The following is a 23028-nucleotide window of genomic DNA, read 5'->3' as shown; positions in this document are numbered from 1 at the left end:
TTTTCATCACATGAATTTTCTTCCGGAGCATCGACTCGACGTGCATTGCACTGCATCTTATGAAATACATTACGACAATTTACAATTTAATCTTTTCATTTGCCATCAATCTGTTTCCAATTGAATCACTTTTACTTGAATCCGACGAATCGGAAATCTATGGGAGCCAGCTATACCGTTGTTACAATTTTATCATGACGGATGTTACCGTATACTGTGATATGATCAGCTGAATTTATTAAACTGAATGATACATGATATTTTAAACAATGAATGATGAATAAATGTAGGGAAAATACAGCTACAAATGCAAAGAAAACTCAAGATGCGAAATTTATAGAGGGAAAATGTAGGTTTGTCTTTATGCTGATTGCGCGATCTACGAGATGATAAATGAATGAGAATTGATATCTTTTTAACCCACTGATACATATCTTAGATGATTCAGACTATCCTAAACTGTTCAGCTGGTTATTCGAACCTAAATATTGTTAGACGTTTTAGAGAGAGTTACAACAAATGTTATAGAATAAGTTACATTTGACTTTTTTTTTTACTATCTATGGTAACCAATCATTCTCGGATTCAGAGATCGGTGAATCCATAACTGGACGGATTCACGGATCTTGAAATCACGAGTAACGCCAAGAATCCGTGCGCGAATTTCACGGATGCACAGCTGCACTCGTGTTTATACACTTGACAATATATAAATATTATGTAATAAATACATATATGTATATAATGATTCATTTCACAGTTTCTAATCTTGTAATAGTATAGCGTTTCACTGGCCTGTGTAGTAAAATTTATGTATATGTATACTTATACTATAAGAGAGAGATAAAAAGAGAGAGAAAGAATTAAACATTATATTCGGCAACCTGTGGCAAATTATACATCTAGAAAGAATTCATCGAGAGACAATTTCCTACCAAAAAAGATGAAGGGAAATATTCGGAAATAAATAAAATCACAATAATTTTGACAAACAACAAATTATGATACACACATATATATATATATATAAATATCTTAGTGCAAAGGATAATACGATTTCTCGTGGAGTCACTGCGTGATTTTCAACTTGGCTTCGCCGACTCGAACGAGAAATCAGAATTGATCCTGATGGTGAATACATTTTGAAGCCTATATATAACATGGAAGAAAAAAAAACTCAATCCGGATATTTAAATAAACAGATTTATTTCACAATATGAAGAATGTGATAGTCTGATTCGGTGATGCCGAAATATTCGTAAAAACGTGTGTATAATGCTAGCAGGAGCTTCATCTATCAAACCAACTTATCAGATTATTAGTACCTTTTTTTATTAATTTGTATCATTAAATAATAGTTTTGTATTCTGTGCAATTTTGAAAAAAACTGTGACACTACTACCTTAATAGGCGATTTTTGGCGATAGTTTGGTACATGTACCAAGGTTGTTTTTAGTAGAGGCGGAACTTATTCTGATACATAACATCATATACCCTGCTTGGTATAGCATGGTATCAACCAACTAGATACCAAAACGGCTAGCGACTACAATAAAAAAAGGATTACAATAAAAAAAAAGAAAAAAAGAAAGTCAAATGCAGAAATACAACGGATTGAAAAAACCCAGTTTTTTTCACAGTTTATCACAGTTTTTTTTTTTTAAATTGCACAGGATACAAAATTATTATTAGTCATACAAATTAGTACAAAATAGGTATACAAATATTAGTACTAAATAATCTAATAGATTCGATTTGATTTGGTCCTGCTAGCTTAATAGAGGTGCTAGTTTCGAGATCGGATCGTAGCTTATAATGTAAAATTACAGTGCGTATCGATTAACACAGTTTCTCACGCTATACAATGAGCGCTACGACTCTCTCGTCATCCAATATACATGTATATAACAATATGTAGATCAATAATAGTTTCTGGCTAACCACGCCAGAGTGTCCACGATATCTTTCTCCGAATGAATCGATTGCAAATTATAGACAAGTTCTCATTGTTTAGATCTATAGTTTGTCCATTATAATTTATGTATTACAGCTCATGTATGGTATAGCGTGGGTATGGCTGGCAGTGGTGGCATCAGATAGACCGGTCTCCCTGCTAGAATTAGTGGTGAGCTCCTCTTCCCTGCAAGATAATAATGTTACATGTCCAAATGATACTCGAATTATTTTTAGCTTTTGGTTTCGGAGAGATTCTATTTTTATCTTTGCGCGGATATTTGCACACGTGTCGTAAGTGCCAGATTATTCCAAGTTAAGATCATTAATTTAAATTATTTTACCAGAAAGTATAATACTAATTATTTTGTCAGCAAGTACAATACATTGTAGACAAATTAGTACAGTTATGATACTCGGCTGATGTAATTTAAAATGCGAGTCGTCGAATACGCTAAAGAGGAAAGTCGAAAGAGGAGAATCATTTTCTTTTTATCTGTGCACGTAGGATGCATTATGCGTACACGTTCTAGCAAACGGATAAAAAGAAGACATTCGAAACATTTTCCTTTCTAGTTTATTTGACGACGTATTTCGAACTATTATATGTCAGCCGAGTATCATAACTATAATTGATGTCTTCATAATGTACTGCACTTTCTTGTAAAACGATAATTGGTAATTATAAATTTTTAGCATTACTACGACATATAAGATAAATGAATGTCTGATCTATATCCAAGACAGCTCCTAATCAATAATGTAGCATTATAAATAAGCTATTCGTCTTAAATTTAGATTGATTTTAAATATTCTAATTAAAAGGAGAACTAATAGCGAAATCTTATAATTATTTTTGTTGACTAAATAATTTTCGAAGCACTGCCTCGAAATTTCTTCTTCGTTACTGGATGAAAACACAAACCGGTTGTATCGACATTGGATTGCAACGACTACATTACCTTTCCTATATTGTAAGAATTGTAAAGTATAGAATTGTAAAGTAGAACGAAACGTCGAATTGCTAACATAAGACCAGTTAAACCAGAACTCATCAATATTAGCTTTAAATTGTTACAAGAATAGAATAGATTATTGTTAGTTTGTTATTCATTAAGCAACTTTACAGGCAAATTAGTAAGTTTATAAAACATTTAATATTTACGTCTTGGATTTTCTCCATCACCATATTTCTGCGAAAATGCTTTCGAAAAAGCATCCCCTACAAATACAAAACGAGTTGAAATGAGAAAGTTCAGATACAGTATCTTTGACCCTTATTAATTACCATCCAATTATAAACGCGTTGATATTACGCTGGTGCTTCTTAATTGGCTTGTCTCAAGAAACAAATGACTTTAAGAAACTTTTGCTGAATCATAAGCAATGTAACCGATTTATTCCCCTGACGAGGTGCAATTTTTCGAATGTTTCGGCAAAACCTTGGTCGAAAGTAATCATGAGAGAAGAGGGAAGAAAAGGAAGAATACGTCCCAAAAAAAACTCTCGTCGCAGAAATTAATGAAAACACAGAATCTTCGCACGCGACTTTTACACGACGATGAGCGACGATGCAAAGCGACGGTCTTCTATCGCATCCGATTCGATCGCAAACATTCGTCGTGGTCGTACGTCAAGTATCCCTTAACGCAATTTAGAAAACGCTTTGGTACGCCAAACAGTAACGTAAGCACTAACATGCAAGTCGCACAATACAGCGCCATAAACTCGTGCCAACTATCGACATAAAAACTTGTTTCAAGACTCTGCCTGTCGCTGAAACACTTACTGGGCATTGTATGTATATACTAAAAGGAGCATGCTATAAAATACGAGGCTCCAGGAGAGGAAGTCAAGTGATCGGGGCTGTTATGTATGTGATTTTAGCCACGGTGTGTGTATGTGAGTGTTCGCGGAAGCGAAAAAGGTCTTCTCGGTGTTTTCGAATTCGAGCGTAAAGTTTCCGGAAACGCCGGAGTACGATCGTCATGTGACTGTAAACACGACGATTTATTCGAGGTAAGAAGAGCGCGACAAACGGCATAGATAGACCGCGGAATTACACGGCACCGTCGAACTTACCGCAATCGCGACGGATACATATATATACCGGTTACATAATAGCCCTGACGAACTTTTAGAAACTGTGAAATGTATCTCCACAAAAGAGAAAAACGAACAATTTATACGGTAACAACTTATGTCCATGCAGCTATGTATGTATAACTGTCTCTCTCTCTATCTCTCTCTCTCTCTTTCTTTCTCTTAATCAGCCTAACTGATTATGCAATGAGATGGAGACTCGCATGAGCTGGATAGTAAATAAAGATGTTTCGACATGCCAGGCCTTTAGACCAAAGTTATATAAGTTATATAATCGCTGGGATCGAATCGAGATTATTTTTTAAGCACTTTATCAATCTCTATTAATCGCATCTTAAGAAATGCTAATAAAGAGAAAAGTTTATAGGATAAAAATATTTACTTCGTAAAAATATTTACTTCATCTTTCACTTCATATCTCTTCTCGACGGAAATATTTTCTAAGAGAATTATAAAGTAGGTTTTTAAATTAGTCTCTTGCAGGAGAAAAGTATTTAAATTATTCGCTGCATAGTTATGGAAATGCATAAAAAATAATCTCCTTTTTTGAACATGTAATTAGTGGTGTCTTTGATCATTTATCTTCATGCAGTTAAATATAGTATAATCAGTATGTTCGTATAATATACTGTAACAAAGCCACCACAGTAACGGGAAACGTGTGTAGCAGGACTCACCCATAAAGTCTGCTGTCCCGCAAGCTGCTCCTGCTCCGAATAACACAGAAAGCACAATTACGATATATCGAACACAATCGTCGTCATCGTAAGTAACGAAACACGGAAATTAACGAAAATCGGTTACCCAGAGAACTATGAAATAATCGATTTATTGAAACGATACATGTACAGTACGTTAAACAAACAAAATATATATCCACATTTGGCCTTGAAAATATAACGATAAGACTATAAAATCTCCAACTCGAACTCGCGACTCGAATAAATAACGGGTCTCTTACAAATTACATTATACGAAAGAAATCGCAATTTTGTGAATAAGTCAAATAATAGTGCTTACATGTTCGATTGCTCTCTTACGTAACATAGAGCAGATAAATTCTTACATAATTCTCTCTCAGAAATCTAACAGAGTATCAGACCGATCTGAGAGAATCAAGAGCGATTTGTACTTCATTCGCAATATTTCATAAATGAGACGCTAAAATTACGGTCTTGATATTTTACATTAGTTTCCAGAAACTAATAATCTACGAGATACTGATTGTTTTCTTTTTTTTTTTAACGCTTTTCTCGTATAATAATCTCGTTACATGATTCGCAATATCGTGCATGTTGCCTCTTCTATTTGCTATCGATTAGCGCGTTGCGTCTTATTTGCAAATTGTATGCAAAAATGTATTCTCCTTGCAACAGCTTAACGAAACAAGTTTGAGATATATGCAACGAAGGGAAATTAAGCGCGTGACAAAATTTTAAGGTGAAAATTTACAACTCTACTTTAGCTCGTACTTATAATCGTATGTACAAATCCGTATAATCGTAAGTAAGAAATCAATTTTCTCTTCTTAAAAAACGAAACTTTATCACAGTTCAACTTCTGTTATTGCTTCGAACGAGAACAGCAATGCATGCAAAAATGCGTAGCGTAATAATGTACTATTCCAATAATATATAATATAATATATATTTATATATAGAGAAAAAATACACACTCGATTGTCTCGATAAATTATAAAAACTGTTCCTCATTTTTGAAGATTCCAGAAAATCTCTATTATAAATAACGAACATCTTCGTTATCGAACGTAGACGGACGGATGAATGCGGACGGATATATGATAACAGTACATTATACATCAAAAGTACGATATATATTTTAAGATTACTTTTTTTATCTAAGCCTTCTAACTCTCCTCCTCCTCCTTGTGCAATTAATGGTTAAGAACTTGTGCGGTTATTAGTTCGAAAAATGTGAATTTCGAAATTCTCTTAATTAACTTCAAAACGTATCAAGTTAGAAATGAACGAGATACACATTGAAGGGACTATCAATTTAAGGATTTAAGCTATACATACGTATAGTATATACATGTATATGTACGTGGTAAAGTACCAGAGAATTCCCTTTGAAAGAAACTAAAGAGAGAGGCGGATGCAGAGTATTCAATTATGTATACAACATTTTGCTATTGTGATACGTACTGGGGATGGTAGTAAGTTGCTTATGTGCTGCATACCTGTCATTACCATGCCTGAATAAAGCTAGAATCTCTTCGAATGTTTTATTCTTGGTCTCAGGAACCCTCCTGTACGTGAAGATCCAGAAGATGGCTAGAAATGCACTGAACGGTAGGAACGTGTAGTTTTCAAGGCTAGTCTGTAACACACAAAAATCGGCGTAGCAAGTTTGTATAAAATTGAAACGATACTCACATCACATTTAATTGTTACATTATCGTGTCATTAACACGCTAGCGTACAATAATTACATATGATATTAAGTTTTTTCGGCTGTTACATTTGATAATTTAGAATTTATTCGCATTTCGCGAATAGAGAAAATAAATTGACGATTAGCCATCGTCATCGTCTTACCTTCATGCTTGGAAAACCGATGCCGACCAAGAAATTAGCCATCCAATTGACGAGGACCGCGATGGACATGGCGGCGGGTCTGGGACCTTGCGAGAATAATTCCGCCGTGATCATCCAAGGGATAGATCCGGGCCCCACGGCAAAGAACATAACGAAACATAGAGTAGACACCACTGAGATGTAAGACATCCAGTCGATCATTTCCTGCACATAGCCAAAAAACTCCTATCAGGCAGTAGAATTGTGTTCTTCTTTCCTGAGCAGCTGGAGGAGCCTCAGGAAAAAATAAAATAAATCATACGGCAGGCTCAAAAACTCAACTAAAAACTCGGAAACACATGTAAACGAACGTAATCATTTGTAGTGTAATGCATGCAGTGCGTGTAGCTCAACCCTGTGTAATGAAGGCGATAGAAGTGATTTTTGGCGGCAAAAGTATCTCCTCGTATATCATGACAGTGCCTTGTTATGTATAATACAATCTCTCGTTAAGCGGTGAAATTGCTCTTTATGATGAGTGCCAGGATTTGCTTTGACCTCGATTATAGTATATTAATGTTATCGTTGTTATACGAAACATTCACATATGCAAGCAATCTCGGAGATACAAGTCTGGTGCGTACATCTTTTCTCGAACAATTTGTATGAAAGAAATCAACCATCCTCAATGTCGGTAAAAAAATATGAGGTGCTAATTGTACAGGACGTTTTTTGTAGTTGATCGCTATCGAAGAATAAATTATTCTTTATCGAATTCTGTAAAGTGTGAAAGCGTCGTGCCAGACATTCAATAGCTGAAGAATCATTGAACTTTATTCGTAAAAAATAATGAATATATATGTATTGTAAGAGAGATTATTTGTAAAAAGTATGTTAATTGCTGATGTAATTGTTGATGCGACATACAGAGTGACAGGTTTGAGCCAAGTAGAACATAGGCTGATTAATAAACGGGAAGTAAATATCTCCTCCAGACAGTCACGAAAGAGGTCGTCAGTGGTGAAGGGGAGGGAAGGGAAACGGGTTATCAAGAAGCAAAACCACTAGTAAGCTAAAATAATAAAACGGCATGCAAGCGTATGATACATATGACACATTATTGTATTTCTATATTTTATCTTGCACCTTTTTTATAATATCGATTACTCTCGACTTTAGCTAAGAGTTATAGTAGAAGTATTTATATAAAAATGATTCTTAAATATATATTTGTCTCGTTTAAAAATTTATATCGTGCAAAACAATGTGTGCGTGTCCACATATATCAAAATATAAAATATCTACAACGCAAATGAAAGAAATGGCATGCGGGCAAAGGATGTGACTTATTAATTACATGAATGGCGGGGAGAAATTAAAATGAATTGACATAGTGATGCAGAAATATCATATAGATATAATAGTGATTCTCACTGTCGGTGCAGTGCTGCACTCCAGCTGTGAACAAAGTGTTAAATACACCTTTTGCCAAGGTGCATGAAGTGTCAAAGCGCAAATACGTAGCTATGTACAGTTCATTTGTCGTTTGTGATGCGATTTTCCTTAGTAAAGCGCAAAGTTTTTAATAGTATAAAAACACAGAACAGATAAGTTTGTCGTAATTAATAGAATCTTCGTCACGTTACACGTCTCTTCATTAATATTGAATAAATTGTTGTATCAATGTATAAAATTACGTAAAGAGAATAGCGCACTTTAATTATTTTCCTATAGTTATCAATTTAAATTAATAGCTAACACACAGTAAATAGAAAATTCCTGAAATATTTTCTACACTACTAAATCTTTTTCAAAACTGTTCTTAAAATAATATTACGATTGAAAGCAGAAACAGGAAAATTTCAAACCTAATATATTACCAACTGTAGCTTATCATTAAGATAATAACGAATACATTTCACAATAACGCATTAAAACTTTAACTCACCTTTATGAGAAACGAAATTGTGATGAATATTGAAAAGATAAACATGCCACCGAGACCATACAAGTGCAATGTACGTCTTCCTGCCCTATCCATGAGAGGGATGGACACTAGCGTCATAGCAACCATAATGGCACCAATGCCAATGGTTGCAAACTTGGCACTCTCATCCGTTAAACCAGAACTAGTGAACAGATTCGTGGAATAATAAAATACCTGGAAACGCGCAATAATTTTATGTCAGATTTAATAAAATTATAACATGATAATGGATAATGGAAAAGAGAATATAAACGACTTATTCCATAAAAGTCGTTACTCACGGCATTGATACCCGAAAGCTGCTGCGAAAGTTGCATAACCACACCAATAACGAGAGGTTTTCTTAAAGTTGGGCTGCATATAAGCTCGGTCATCGAGATTGTAGACTCAGTTTGTTGAGCTCGTTCCTCCGCTCTCATCTCTTCAATGTCTTCTTCTACTTGGTTACTGGCTCTCAACCTTCTCAAAGCTTTTCGAGCCTCTTCCTCCCACTGTTTAGTAATGAGCAAATATCTAAAAGTATTTTTTTCTTCATTAATTGTAATATCAATAGTGAGTTTGTATATCAATAGTGAGCTAATTATCTAGAATATAACGAGTTAAAATTGCCTTATTTTTACTCTTGAACTTTGAATTTTTCGATTAAACTCTTCAAAAGGCCTATTTAATCGGAAACAGAAGATATGTTTTGAAATTACAATTGTATGAACTTTGTAATCTCACCTTGGAGATTCCGGGCAAACTGGAAGCAGCAATAGCTGTAGAATGGCAGGACAGATAGCTAGTCCTAAGAGAACGGGCCAACCTTCATTTGTTCCAAGGATTTGCTCGATGCCCAGCACCTGGGAGACCAGGAGGCCCACCGTAACAGCGAGCTGGTTCACCGTGCCTAGGCCGCCTCTCAGGTTCAATGGCGCTATTTCCGATATGTACATGGGAACCAACGAGGTATTCAAGCCACAATTGACACCGATGATGAACCGTCCGAAGAACAACATTTCGTACGACTCAGCTAGCTTTGTGAAACCCATCAGGCACGCCCCCACGATGCCCAGCACGTTGTTTAGCAGTAAGCCTCCCTTTCTACGATTCAGAAAGCAGAAGGTTAAAGTGAATCTATGTTTTTCCATTTATTAGTGATTATTATGCAACAATTATTGTCTAGATTTTCAAATATGTCAGGACGTTGTGAAATATCGGAGTTATTAAATTTTAATATTGAAATGTATACATTTAAACATGCATACATACATATTAATATTGTATATTTCTATACGCTTTCTTTTTTCATAATCTATCTTTTCTAGATATATTTATTTATTTATTTACTGACTGCAAATTCGAAGCGAAAAGATAGATTATGAAAAAAGAAAAAGAGATAGAAATATATATATATATATATATATATATATATATATATATAATAATTTTCAAAGCATTTTGATTATATATAAAATCAATGATATAATATTGACGCTAACCTGCCAAATCTGTTGGCGATTGTCCCTCCACTGAAACCACCCACCATACCACCGATCGCAAATATGCTCACGGCTACGGAGTATAATGTCTTGACAGAATCATCCGAAATATCTTCTCCGTATCTATCCTTGTATACATCTTTCATAAAATTCTCTATATTCTGCAAAAAGTTTGAGCGCGATTAATTTACAGAAATGTTCGTTTATGAAAATTATTTATGTACATTTATTGTACATATATCTATCGAGTGTTTATGTTAAAGAAACGTTTAAGTTAAAGAAGGAAAAAACGTACCACTTCAGGTGCGTTAATCACTCCAGTGTTGTATCCAAACTGCAACATTCCCAATACGGCTGCCAATATCGCATACGATAAGAAAAGTGTCAGTCCCTGAAAATAATCGGATTTATTGTTTACGCGTTTATATACGTGGGAAATATATACATTTTTTTCCTTTTAACACATATACTTTTAACATAATAAATAAAATAAAAGCAAAATATAATAAAAGGAAAGGAAATTAATGAAGTGCATCAAATATAAATGAAACAATGGAGTACTGCAAAATCAAATAAAAATACAAGAACATAGGATTTAATTCTGCGAGTTTTATTAACAATTTCTCGTACACATGTTATCAATAAAAATCATACACATCGCTAAACAAATTAAAGCATAAATATTATAACGTAAGAAGCAATATTCGCAATGCAGCAACTCAAACTTCGAGTTAAAATATTTCTCTAAAACATAACGAAAGTTGTGTAAAAAAAAATAACATTATTTTTCAAATCCGGAAATCACCTGCTCCAGGAGCCTAAGTTTCCGCCGATGGGAGTGCTCTTCCAGTCGATCCACGTACTCCCGTAATTCCTCTATCTCTTCCTTAACTTGCTGTACCGTATCTAGTTCGTGCTGCGTGTTAGGAAAAAAATACCTGAGACTTCCATACATACCAAATACGACTTTTTCATTAAAAGGAAAGTGCGCCAACTAATGCAGGAGTTTTATATTCTTAAATATGACATTTTTACGGCAATCTCTGTAATAATTTTAATTTTCTTTTTCAGTTAGTTCACGTATATGATATTTTCCTGCGATAACTTGCACACGCCATTTATATATTGGAATATACTGATATTTTATAGTTTTATATTTTTATACAAAAGAGACAATATCGATGCATCTTTTAATTCTTTTACTTATGTTATAAAAAAAAATATGAAATCTGTCTATACAGCAGAATTTTTCGCACTATTATTAATTTAGACATTAATTTAAACGAAAAGTTTCAGCAGTATTATTAAAAATAATTTATTAAATTATTTTTTCGCGATAATATTTTTAACTTATCTCTTTTTATCTTGGTATTATTATTTGCAAATTAAAGCTTAATCTTAATAAAAAATAATTGGATCGGCAACGTTCGGATCCAAACGAATAGACGCATCGGAGAGCGTACCTTAATCGCGACCATGTCCCGCTTCACTTCGCTGACCTCGCTCTGACAAGACTCTACGCTCTTCGTGAGCTCCTGCAGCTGCGTGCGGATCTCGCAGAGAGCGACGGTGGTCTCCAGCTGGCGGTCACCCCGCTGCAGCTCGTCCAGCTTGGCACTCAAGTTCATACTCATAACGCTGACCTGTTTCTGCAGACTGTTCCCACACACATAATTCCCGCGTGAATCTCGCTGATTCGTACGGGCAAACAGATCGACAACATTGTCGAGCACACTGACACTAGACGTTCAAGGCTAAAGCTATTTACCTAGACCCCTAAGATAAAATCCAACTATCTCCGCGCTTAACTGCCGAGCATCTTCGCCTGCGAGATGGTTTAGCGAGTCGCGTTTCATCTCGTTTTCCCGCGCATAATGGTATTTATATCGCGTACAATGAGATATACGAAGATGCGTAATTTACACAATGTTATGAAGAATAAAAAGAAAGAAAATGATTCAATATAGATGCAAAAGCCCGCAGCATGTTCGCTTTGTGAGAACTCAAAAACGCGACGAGCCAGCGTCAGCTCGGCAGCTCATGGGAATGTTGGATAGATGTAACACGAATAGCACGTGACAGATGTATATATGTATATATATATATATACATACATACATACATATATATATAAGTGTGTACAATCGGCTCTCTCTCTATATATAATATATATTTATGTAGTAAATAATGTCAAGTTGCAAAAAACAATAGCAGACAAAAATATAAATGCCACTAAAAGCACGTTTAAGGTGTGTGTAATAAGTGTGAGGGGTAACAGACACTACAGTGAAAATATATGTATATATATATATATATATATATATATATATATATATATATATGTTTTTCTCTCACAAGCTGTGCACATATTAGATGGAAGTTTGTGAATTCGCGTGTGTAGATATAAGTGCTTCAATATTTATTGAAGAGAGTGAGAATGTCGAAATGATACTCTTTGTTCGTGAATTCTAGAATCTCGCACACCTATAACTATACCGCCTTCGGATCTCTTTTCTCGACATGTACAATTATTTCTATGGCCACGATGCAGGAATGTGCAAGTGAGTGAAAATGACTGATATCTCGCACGCGCTCAATGTACATAATACGTACACACATATGATCATGGAGAATCATGAGACTTTCGAACGAACTCGGTGAATTGGCAAACTCATCGATCGATGTGCACAGCCAAGCATAAAGAGTGACTTAAGATGAGAATGCAATAGAATAGAGCGAGAGGAAAGAGAGAGAGAGAGAGAAAGAAAGAAATTTCTTTTTTTCTAAAATGTGTAATGAATAGCAGCAGGTGAGTAGCAGAAATGAATGAGCACATGATTCGAAGAGACGTGAGGAGAGATGAGATAGAAGGTAAGAGATGTAGGAGGAAAAGATAGAAGGGTGACGAACAGACATAGAGAGACAAAAATATGTATACTTATCAAACGAAGGATTGCACCACTATTCAAACGATAAAAAATAGCGTGAGATTAAAAAATTGAGAGACAAAAAATTGGGGAATTGACAATCTAAGCATCCAAAAGTTTATTGAGATGCATTCAGGAATATTTAAAAATCTATGCATTCAAAGAGAGATCATTTTTACATATATATATATATATTTAAATGATACGTTTGATCGTAGCTTATCATATTTAAGAAAAATTATAATTAAAAGTGGTACAAGACTAGTTTTGATACGTGTACATACGTAGATAGATAGAGACGAGGGGGAAAGAGATGGGAGAAAAAAAAAGAAAAAAAAAGAGAGAGAGCAGTGATGATGTTGTCATGTACCTGGGAGGTAGGGAGACCATGGCTGTGTTCCGAAACTACAGTAGCCTCTATGCCTCCCCACTCACTCCTCTTGATTCAGTATTTCGTCTTATTCTCACAGAGATCTATTTGTTCTTTGCTTTGTTCACACGAGACATATGTACGTACGTTGGATTATCCACCAAATCCAATCAATTGACTCTGAACTGCTTGTTGTCAAGTGGTCCACAACCAAAGGTGGAGAGGTAACGTGTACACGGCGAGAGGGGGTATAAGGCCCGACGACGCCCGCCCCTGCCTCCTCTCTTATCTCACTCACTCTGTAAAACTTTACCTAGTTTGGAAACACAGTCGTGGTTCAGTAAAAAAATCATGTCATAATGATATATTCGCTCGCATTTAGTAATCGTGACGTCCAATTCGCTTCTATTGAGAGAGAGAGAAAAAAAAAAAGAAAGAGACGGAGCCGTCACGTGTGAAAGAGACGTTTTCACACATCACCATGCGACGCACCGCCAGCTTACTCACCCCTGCCTAGCCGCCCGCGTCCACAAGCGAGCTTGCACAATTTGAATGGCCCATCACTTTATGCGGAACGAACAGTCGGCAAAATAATTTACAAAAAATCAGCATGATCTCATGAGAGTGATAAAGAATATTCAGACACGCACACAAATAAGTCACAGCGATGGCACATCGAGCAACAAGTATGTAGTAGTGCTGTCATTTTGCGAGGATCTACGCGCAAGTCCTCGGAGCAGAATCGTGCTCGTGATCAACTATTTGTGTCGCACAAAAGTGAGTAACATTTTGAGATTCTTACAGTGAAGTCACAATCCATCTATTATGTTCGACGAAAAATATCCCAAGAGAATACGTTTTTTCATTCTCGTTTAGGATATTATTCGACTATGTACGTGATTTCCTTGCACAATCGCGATTCTTTTATCAATGGCGGTGCTGCAACTGACAATAGAATTTCATCGCGAATCGCTTCGTTGAGAACCAATTGCCTGTATCCCCGTGTATACAAACCGGATATCATTACCGGTAGGCTCTCCGGTCTTTATTTTTCATTTCGAGCTCTAATGGTGCTATTGCGAGCTTATTTGTGCACCTGACTTCGAGAGGGAGATATGATTTCGGATGAAATGAGCAATCAGTGGTAAGCCTGCGAGCGCCGCAGCCAAAAAATTCAAGTAACCATAACAACGGCATCGGTAGTGTCTGATTATCGACTGTTATGAGACCGAGAGTGTGTAGTATGTACAAGAATAGAGCTTAAGAGCGAGTGTGATTTATGTATAAATGATGAATGGCATGGCACAAAGCCTTGCATTGCATTCTCGGATACATAAAGAGTCTATATAAAATAATAAGCGGGGAAGACGCGTCCGTTTTCCTTTTTCCTTCTTTTTTTTTCTTTCTTTTCTCTTTTGCCGTCACGTAATTATCGTAAAGTAAAAGGCACCGCCACACTTAGGCTGGAATTACCTGGATGCATTTGCAACACAGTTAGGTTCTCGAGAGAACGATGTTTATGGAAAATGGTACGGTCGTAAAGTCGTTTTCGTCGGTGGCGAAGCTTTATTTGATCGATAAGTAAGCGTTATCGATTCGGTAGAGGAGAGAGCACTTTAACACGGCGGATAAAAGAAAGCGAGAAGTGTCTCCTTGATTGGTATGCAAGTCTCGAGAGCTCATATACGCTGTTTTATCGGAAGTATTAAGCCAAGTTACTCGCGAGAGATTTAAAGTGTCAAGTCTCTCGTGACAGTTGACATTAGCGCGACTCTATCCAATGAGAATGTCCGTAGACAAACATATTGGAATAATTGAATTTTGCCATAATGAAAGCGAGGATGTCGAAATAAAAGAGGCTCTGTAACGTCGGAAGAACGAGAATTATTTTTAAATTATTTTTCTCCTCGGGACTTAGATTCGCGATGATTTTTTTCCGACTATTATAATATATATATACAGCTCTTCGTGATAAGTTTAATTGACAATAAATGTACTTTTTCCAGTGACAATTTAAATCAGAATCGGAATTTGTATCAAAATTGAAGCAAGCCGAGAATAACATTCGAGAATTAAATGTCGAAATAATGGCGACGCTATCATGCCACATGAGATTATTTATACATAAGTATAGAAACCAAAAGAAAATTCTACGCTTCACTCGTCATGGAAAGAGTAAAGTATGATTTCTCTATACAAGATCCTAAAAAGAACTCACTACTAATGTGAAAGTCAATACAGAACTCTAAGGCTAGACTATGTTAGAATAATATTTCAAATTGAAATTCATGATCGCTCGTTTTCGCAACGTTCGCCGAGTTAATCTTCTACGGCTCTTGGAGAAGAAAACAGATTATGTGTACAACAGCGCAAATATCATTTCTCTTAATTTATTTAATCTCGTGTTATTTCAGAATTACATCTGGTCGTAGAAGCTTAACGTATCGTCTGACGTGAACAATGCGAATAATAAGGAACGGTATAAGCTTTTGGTCGCTCGAATCTGATCCGAATAGCCTTAATAAGCGGGATGTTTTCTTGCAAAAATCGCGAATAGTTTGCAACGTTACGAGCGCCGATAAGAATTTTCGGAGTTGACGATAGCGCGAATTCTTCGCAAACTTTTATCGGCGCTACCCAACGTCCAACAATCCAGATAATTCTTAGAGACATTCGGTGGCGACGCCAATCATCCTTGGATAACGTAATTAATGTAACTTGGGTTGTTATAAAAGCCTTGTTGGTTTTTCGATAACGATTATATCGAGTCCAAGGATGCTAAAGATCTAAAAAGCCCAGCAGCCGAGGACTAATCGCCATATGAGCCCGGAATTGCGATATAAATGAGCAGTAATAATAAGCCAAACATTTTCTGCATAATTATTTTTTTCGCATAGCACAAAAATCTCAAATCTTTCTCTTTGCAATCCTAGAAAAGCGGTGTAATAAAATAAGTATATTGTGCGTTATATATCGTTTCGTTTCTGAAAAACGACGGGAACGCGACGATAATGAATGATAATCGTCCAACGGCTCGTATCGCTACGATAATCCTACCGAGACATCAACAAAACTTGGACAACAACTCTTCCTCTTGGCATAGAGTGTGTATCGCGGAAGTTGTCTCGACAATCGCGACAATCGCGACAATTTGCGCGAAGTGAAGTGGTGTACACCGACTCGAGGGGAGGAGGGGAAACCAAGAGAGCGTGAGAGAGACTGGTCGTTCGCGCGGATCGTACGAACGTACCTTACGAGCAACTCCCGTAGAGTGGCTTCATCGTCCTCCTGTACCTCTTCCTGCGTCTCATTACTGAAGGCGCCGCGGCTAGAGTGATGATGGCGGTGCTGCCTGCCGGTCGTCCTGGCGCCGGATGCCGGTGGGTACTGGCCGTGCAACCCGTGATGATGATGATGGTGGTGCGTCGCCGAGGCGTTGGTGCTGGCCGAGTGCAAGTAACGGGCGACGGTGCTCTGGCTCGTTGGTCGCCCCCTGGTCAGCTTGAGGCCGGTAGCCGCAGGAGGCGGCAATACGGCGCCTGTACCGGGCTCCACGTGGATCCTGCGCGCGGCATACCGCTCCTCCTCCACCCTGCCGACGATGACGATGTCCTGCTGGCGCGCCCGATCCGATGGCCGACGCCGATCGGCCGATCCGCTGCGCGATCTCGCGCCGCTGCTCGCGCCCGATCCCGACCCCGACCTCGACTGGCCGTTCCTGCCGACGATCCTGCTACGGGGGACGGTACCGCCGCCGGCGACGATGTCCTCCCGGCCCCCCGACTGATCGCCCCACCAGTCGCCGCTACCTCCAACCTGGACCCCGAAATCGAGACTTCCCCTGCTGCCGCCGACGTTCTCGTCCTCTTCCTCCTCCTCTTCCTCCTCCCCCTGCACCGCGTGCCCAACGGCGGCACCAGCCGGCTGGTCCGTATCCTGAGACCCCGAGAGCCCCGGGATCTCCTCGTAGAGACACTCCGAATCCTGATCCGTCGGCACTGTTGCGCTCTGCCACAACTGGTTTATTGGCTTGAAGCCGCGTGAATCGGCCATCGTTCAAGCTGCGCCCAAAGACAGACGGAAGCCGTACATACAGTGGTCCTCTCCGATCATGCTCTCCTCTTTTTATCGTTTGCGTATCCATTGCGATAACTAACGACATTTCGATAAAGTGCCAGTGACGATCCTTTCGTGACGCTTGTCTCCGCGATTATGGAACTGATTTTTCTATAGTAATGAGACGAAATCGACGACGAAGCGCACGATACGACGAAAAATAATATCGTGTATCGCGGTGGCAAAATTGTCGCGGCAAATTGTGAATCATATCATCCGCATACGATCCGCGATATTTTGTCAATTGACGGAACGTCTATCGCGATCGACGTTTTCTCGCCTCGAAAGTCGAATTAAGCCTCGAAAAAATCCATCACGCTGATGCCACGTGCTTTTTTAATGAATACGAAACCAATTTTAGAAAATATGCGTCCTATCGTAAGAGCCGTCTGGCAGACAGCGGGAAGAAATAATTCACGGAGAGTTTGCCCGCGATGCGCATGCATACAAAATGCTCCAACTTTGCCGGGCAGCTTTCGCTCGCGTTGCAGCTAATAATATGAGATGTCGGGTTGGAGTAAGGATAACTAAAATAATAGCGTTTGCCCTCCAAGGTGCGCGATCCCGGCGGAGCAAAAGTTGCTCCCTTCGTAGAGAATTACACGGTCGCAAACAAACTATAGACTCGTCACATTTGCCGCTAACCTCGGCTTGCAGCGAGAATGAGAGTCTGTGAGTGACATCGCCTGCAGGCGAATTACAAAACACGGAAATTTCCGAGACAATGTGTTGAATCACCGTTTCAAGTATGTATTGCGCCAATCAATTCCAATATAGTCTTTTTTTAAAGAATGTTTGATTATACGCTGCGTGTGTATGTAAATCGTGATAGTCTCGATGAACGATGGTTGTTTCGGGGAAAAAATGAAGTATTTTTGCGAATAATATTTAGTCATTGTGAGTAAAAAAGTCTCCAATTCTACGTAGTTTCTGTAGGCTTGGATTTTAACCCTTTGCACTCGAGAAGTGACCTTCAGTTGCCACTTGGTTTTATGCAGCAATTCGAATGGCGACAATAATTGTTTAAGTTTGATTTAGATGCGCTTCATAGTAAAGCATTGTGTTTATTATTTTATTTAAATTAGTATTGTAAATTATTACTTTAAATTTTTATTATTATCTTAAAGTATTATTTTAAACTTGGTCTTTTTTGTTGCGTGGAGACACGTCTCTCCCAAGCCTCGAGCTGCGATATCGACATGTGGATATCAGGACAGATTGTGTTTCCTTTTAGGAAGCACAGTATGCTTCGTCTTAAAAAGGCGATAAAATTTTTGTCTAAGAATTATGCCCTTATCGCTGCTTGGAATGCACTTGTGTCAACAGTTCGAAAACGATCATCGTGACAAAAGAATAGCTGTTTCAACATTTTTTAATATACGAAATATATTGAAATACAATAGTTCTATCCGTTAATCTATGTATAATTTATTATTATGTTAGCTATACAAAATTTCAATTTTTTTATCAAAATAGCTTCTTCGAGTTGCTAGTTTTATAGCAAAAAAAACTATCGAGTGCAAAGTGTTAAAGATACATAAATTTCGCGAATAATAATCAGAGAAGAGAAGCGAATTATTGTATAACGTATACAGAGTTGCCACAGTGATGGAACTTTGTAATTTGTAAGATCCATTTTACAAGCAGACGGGGCTTCATATTTAAAGAGGATAAATTACAAACTTAGTCTCCATTCGTGTACTTTGAACCCCTCCCCTAATAAATTCAACGTCAGCATTTTTAATGGCGATGTAAAAATAGCACCATTCTTAAAATACATAAAAATTTTTGAGAATTTCTCGCATCTTCACAACTTTGTATTTTGGAACAGAAGTGTTTGTTTTACTCACAAGAACCGACATCGGATATAACACGGGCCATCTATCATAAATCAAGAAATACAGACTCACCTTAATAAATTTGCAAGCCATTGTGCCCGGCGATGATATATCACGCCACGACGTTTCGTCTCGCACCTGCTCGCCTCGCTCGACGAAGAAGGAACTCCGGTGTGGACCCTTCGATCTATTAGCTATCGAAAAATCGCTTCGCGACGCGAAAGAGGGCAGCGAAACAAGACGGGGAAAGGAGTAGGAAGGTGAAGTAAACACACGATATACGGATGCGAAAATGGAGAATGCAGTGGAATTTCCACCACGGTTGTGTACGGAGCACTAACGTATCGCGTTTTCAGAGGGGCCTCTTCCCTCCGATCGATCGGACTTGTATCGGATTCGGAACAAGACGGCGAGTGATAAGAACCTGTAACAGACAAAGAAATTGATTAATATCGAGATATACGAAACAACATATATAATCGTTGATAAAATGCGATAATTCATAGTAACCCAAAGCGATAGCAATCTCAGATTCTAATTAGCGCTTATCTATTTATATTTATATTTAGTTTTTTTGGCTCCTTTAATAGTTATTTCGTTCACGAGAAAAACAGCACTCAGACATATGTGATCTAATTTTATCTATAAACTCAAAACTGATATAAAAAAGGAAAATGCCTATTTGTTTTTGCTGCAACTTCTGTAATGATATCGTCGCTTTTACAAAGTTATGATGTCAGAATACCAATCGTATTTAAGGTCGAGCTATTTCCATAAATGTCAGCTGAAATTTTATCAGAATTTTACTAATAAAACTTTTAAAAATTACATTAAAAATCAAATTTAAGTAACATTTGTGGAAATGTCATCTTCACATTTACAACTGTTTCAAGGAAATTTTATAAAAAGATCAAATGTCAAATTAGAAGAAAAATACTTTTTTGCGATTCTTCTTTTAATTTCCTTTTTTTTTTTTACCGAAAATTAGGAAAAATTATTCTTAGAAAAATTATCGTTCGTCGAGAACGAAGATATTTCGAGAGATATTTAATAATTAAGTCACAATTTCGCAATGGCAGACGGAGCAAGTATGAATGTCGGGACAGGAAAAAATAGGACTCGAAAACTTTCATGTTTTGTAAATTTAAAAACTGATAGAAATTATTGTGACAGGAAGATTACAGCCGCAACGCGCTCCCGGTCGTTGCGAAACTTTCTATCCGCATCTTCCGTGAAACGTGACTGAAACTTTTTCACCGTATGCATAGGAGAGGAGAGAGCAGGGATGACAATTATATTATAAATTACACGTGCCACTAAATAGTTATATTTAATCGTTTCGCGTATTTTGTCCGTAATTCTCCTTCGTTTCTGATAATGGCTTAACCGTAACATATAGATAAAGTCGGACAATAGTTTGTCCGTAAACTAAGTTTCTCAGAGTTTCCGCAGAATAATTTCGCTTGTAAATGTTTGTCAATATTTCGAAATTGCATATCGCAAGTTGTGGACCTCAAAGATATGTCATCCGATCCGCATCGAAGCTCGTTATTGCGCGAACTTTACCGGTTTCGATTTTGAGATTTCAAATCCTGCGGAAAATACTAGTAAGAGGAAGTGTTGACTAGTAGACTGAACATGTATAATTTTTGATATTTTTCCTTGTTGTCGTTCTCCTTGATATATCAAGTCTGTGACGAACTTTCTTCTAAGAATTACGAAATTAGCATTCTCTCTTGAAGATAATTGTGTTTTTAAATTCCGCTTGGCAACACATCCGACAATGTGAGTAAATAACAATATGTAAATAACAATATGTAAATAATGAACGAGCGCGTTAAAATGTTGCAAAGACAGTTCTTTGTACTTGATGATTTTATCATGATTAAGACTCACACTTGAGTCACCGATTAAAGTTTATATAGCCTTATAAAGATCTTGGGCTACAATTTGCTTTGCACAATTTTACAAATTTACGAGAAGAAAATAAACGCGATTCTATTTTTAACACGAAATGATGCGAAGCATCTCGTGTATGTTTATCGCTTACATAATAAAATACTGAATTCCACCATTAAGGCACTGCATTAGCTGCGCGATATAATCACCCTGATAACGAGGAGCAAAATTGCAAAAATAATCGCTCCTCACAGAGGATAATGTGTTTAATGATACATCTTTATCACATGACCACCAGAGAAATGTATATGTCAACATATGCATGAATCATCAAATGTAATTTTTAGATAAAAATAAAGCATCGATTCGTATTATACAGGGTGTTTCATTTTAATCCGACCAGTCGAATATCTCGAAAACCAAGCCCGGGAGAGAAAAATATTTCAGACAAAAGTTGTTTGGTTTCGAGGGGGCCATAAGATGGTATCATCGGTTTGACCTTGAAGAGTCATTTGAAGATCACGTGAAGGTCACTTCAATTTTTTTAAATGGAACACCCTATATATTTTTGCAAACTCTTGTAGCTTATCTCGAGAGCTTTCCAAAACACTATAATTAAGTACCTTTTCGTTAAGTACTTTTTGAGTTATGAGGGTTGAAATAATTTCTTAATTTTACATAAACCGTAAAATATCTTGTAAAATATTCACTTTTCGATTATCTTACCTTAATACTTTTATGTACAAAATAATGAGAGGAATCAATTGGTGTAAAAAAAACACATAGTTGTTTTTAAGAAAAAATATGGAATTGTTAATTGCAAATTACATATATGTGTTTTCTTTACACCAATTGATTCCTCTCATTATTTTGTACGTAAAAGTATTAAGGTAAGATAATCGAAAAATGAATATTTTACTAGATATTTTACGGTTTATGTAGAATTAAGAAATTATTTCAAGCCTCATAACTCAAAAAGTACTTAACGAAAAGGTACTTAATTATAGTGTTTTGGAAAGCTCTCGATGTCAGCTACAAGAATGTGCAAAAATATATAGGATATTCCATTTAAGAAATTTAAGGTGATCTTTATGTGACCTTCAAATGACTGTTCAAGGTCAAATCATTGTCACCATCTTATGGCCCCCTCGAAACCAAACAACTTTTGTCTGAAATATTTTTCTCTCCCGGGCTTAGTTTTCGAGATATTCGACTGGTCGGATTAAAATGAAACACCCTGTATATTTGAGACTCTTGTCAATTATTATCGACATTTAGAAAATATGAAAGAGACGACACAACTCTTATATACATTTACATTATTTATCAATATATAAAGTAGTGTTTTAATTATTTGTGTGAGATAAAATACACATATATGATGTATCTGTAATAGATACTTTTTTATCACAATATTGTCAGTCCAATATAAACAATTATTTTACATATTTTATATATCGAAAAATATTTTCTAACCATAATTAAAATTCTGTTTTAGGAGGAATTCAGAGAACTTCGAATACTGGAAAAACCAGTTCACCAACACTGACATATGCGCACGAGCTTGCGATGATCTACGAGCACTCTCACCTGTCGCGCCGTTTGTTTGTAGATCCTGATCCCTAACCGGAGCATAGAACGTCCGCGGTACCGACGACAGGAAAAACACGCTCTCGAAACGGTAAGCTGCACACGCGGGACCAACCGCATCCGAGGTGAGGTCGTCAAACGCGTTCGCGGACACGTTCACGAGTGAAAAGCCTCGGGTTGTCGCTCGGCCCGTCGCGACTCAGTGACTGAACCGAGAGATCCATTCG

At 37.1% G+C, this 23028-nt stretch overlaps 2 protein-coding genes across 15 annotated transcripts in view; one reads left to right on the top strand and one right to left on the bottom strand.

Moving 5' to 3' along the window:
* Positions 1-23028, top strand: part of LOC145973151 (uncharacterized) — a 174525-nt gene that overhangs the window by 141913 nt on the left and 9584 nt on the right. Inside the window, exons 1-2 of one of the 2 annotated variants that reach the window (XR_014439375.1) lie at positions 13946-14135; positions 22710-22892. The gene's annotated coding sequence lies outside the window, so the exon portion shown is untranslated. Of the gene's footprint in view, positions 1-13945; positions 14136-22709; positions 22893-23028 lie in introns of those variants that run through there. The other variant, XM_083102397.1, reaches the window with a different exon arrangement.
* Glut1 (Glucose transporter 1) overlaps positions 1-23028 on the bottom strand; it is a 40130-nt gene that overhangs the window by 10289 nt on the left and 6813 nt on the right. For 2 of the 13 annotated variants that reach the window (XM_083102344.1, XM_083102345.1), the window contains exons 1-13: positions 22802-23019; positions 19385-19736; positions 16609-17419; positions 11525-11717; positions 10867-10977; positions 10357-10452; positions 10062-10222; positions 9304-9663; positions 8862-9093; positions 8542-8754; positions 6615-6839; positions 6257-6396; positions 4734-4763 (exon numbers count right to left, since the gene is read on the bottom strand). In XM_083102344.1, coding sequence (XP_082958470.1) covers positions 4734-4763; positions 6257-6396; positions 6615-6839; positions 8542-8754; positions 8862-9093; positions 9304-9663; positions 10062-10222; positions 10357-10452; positions 10867-10977; positions 11525-11717; positions 16609-17411 — 2564 coding nt within the window. In that variant the 5' untranslated portion in view covers positions 17412-17419; positions 19385-19736; positions 22802-23019. Of the gene's footprint in view, positions 1-1185; positions 2141-4733; positions 4764-6256; positions 6397-6614; positions 6840-8541; positions 8755-8861; positions 9094-9303; positions 9664-10061; positions 10223-10356; positions 10453-10866; positions 10978-11524; positions 11718-13358; positions 13662-16608; positions 17511-19384; positions 19737-22687; positions 22712-22801; positions 23021-23028 lie in introns of those variants that run through there. The other 11 variants (XM_083102346.1, XM_083102340.1, XM_083102339.1 and 8 more) reach the window with 11 other exon arrangements.

This window comes from Camponotus vicinus, unplaced genomic scaffold (assembly GCF_025532165.1).
Source record: "Camponotus vicinus isolate PSW18456_S1 unplaced genomic scaffold, iyCamVici1.0 SCAF_6, whole genome shotgun sequence".
NCBI classification, from domain to species: Eukaryota; Metazoa; Arthropoda; class Insecta; order Hymenoptera; family Formicidae; genus Camponotus; species Camponotus vicinus.
Note: the sequence above shows the minus strand (reverse complement) of the source record. Positions and strands in the feature narration are given on the sequence as shown.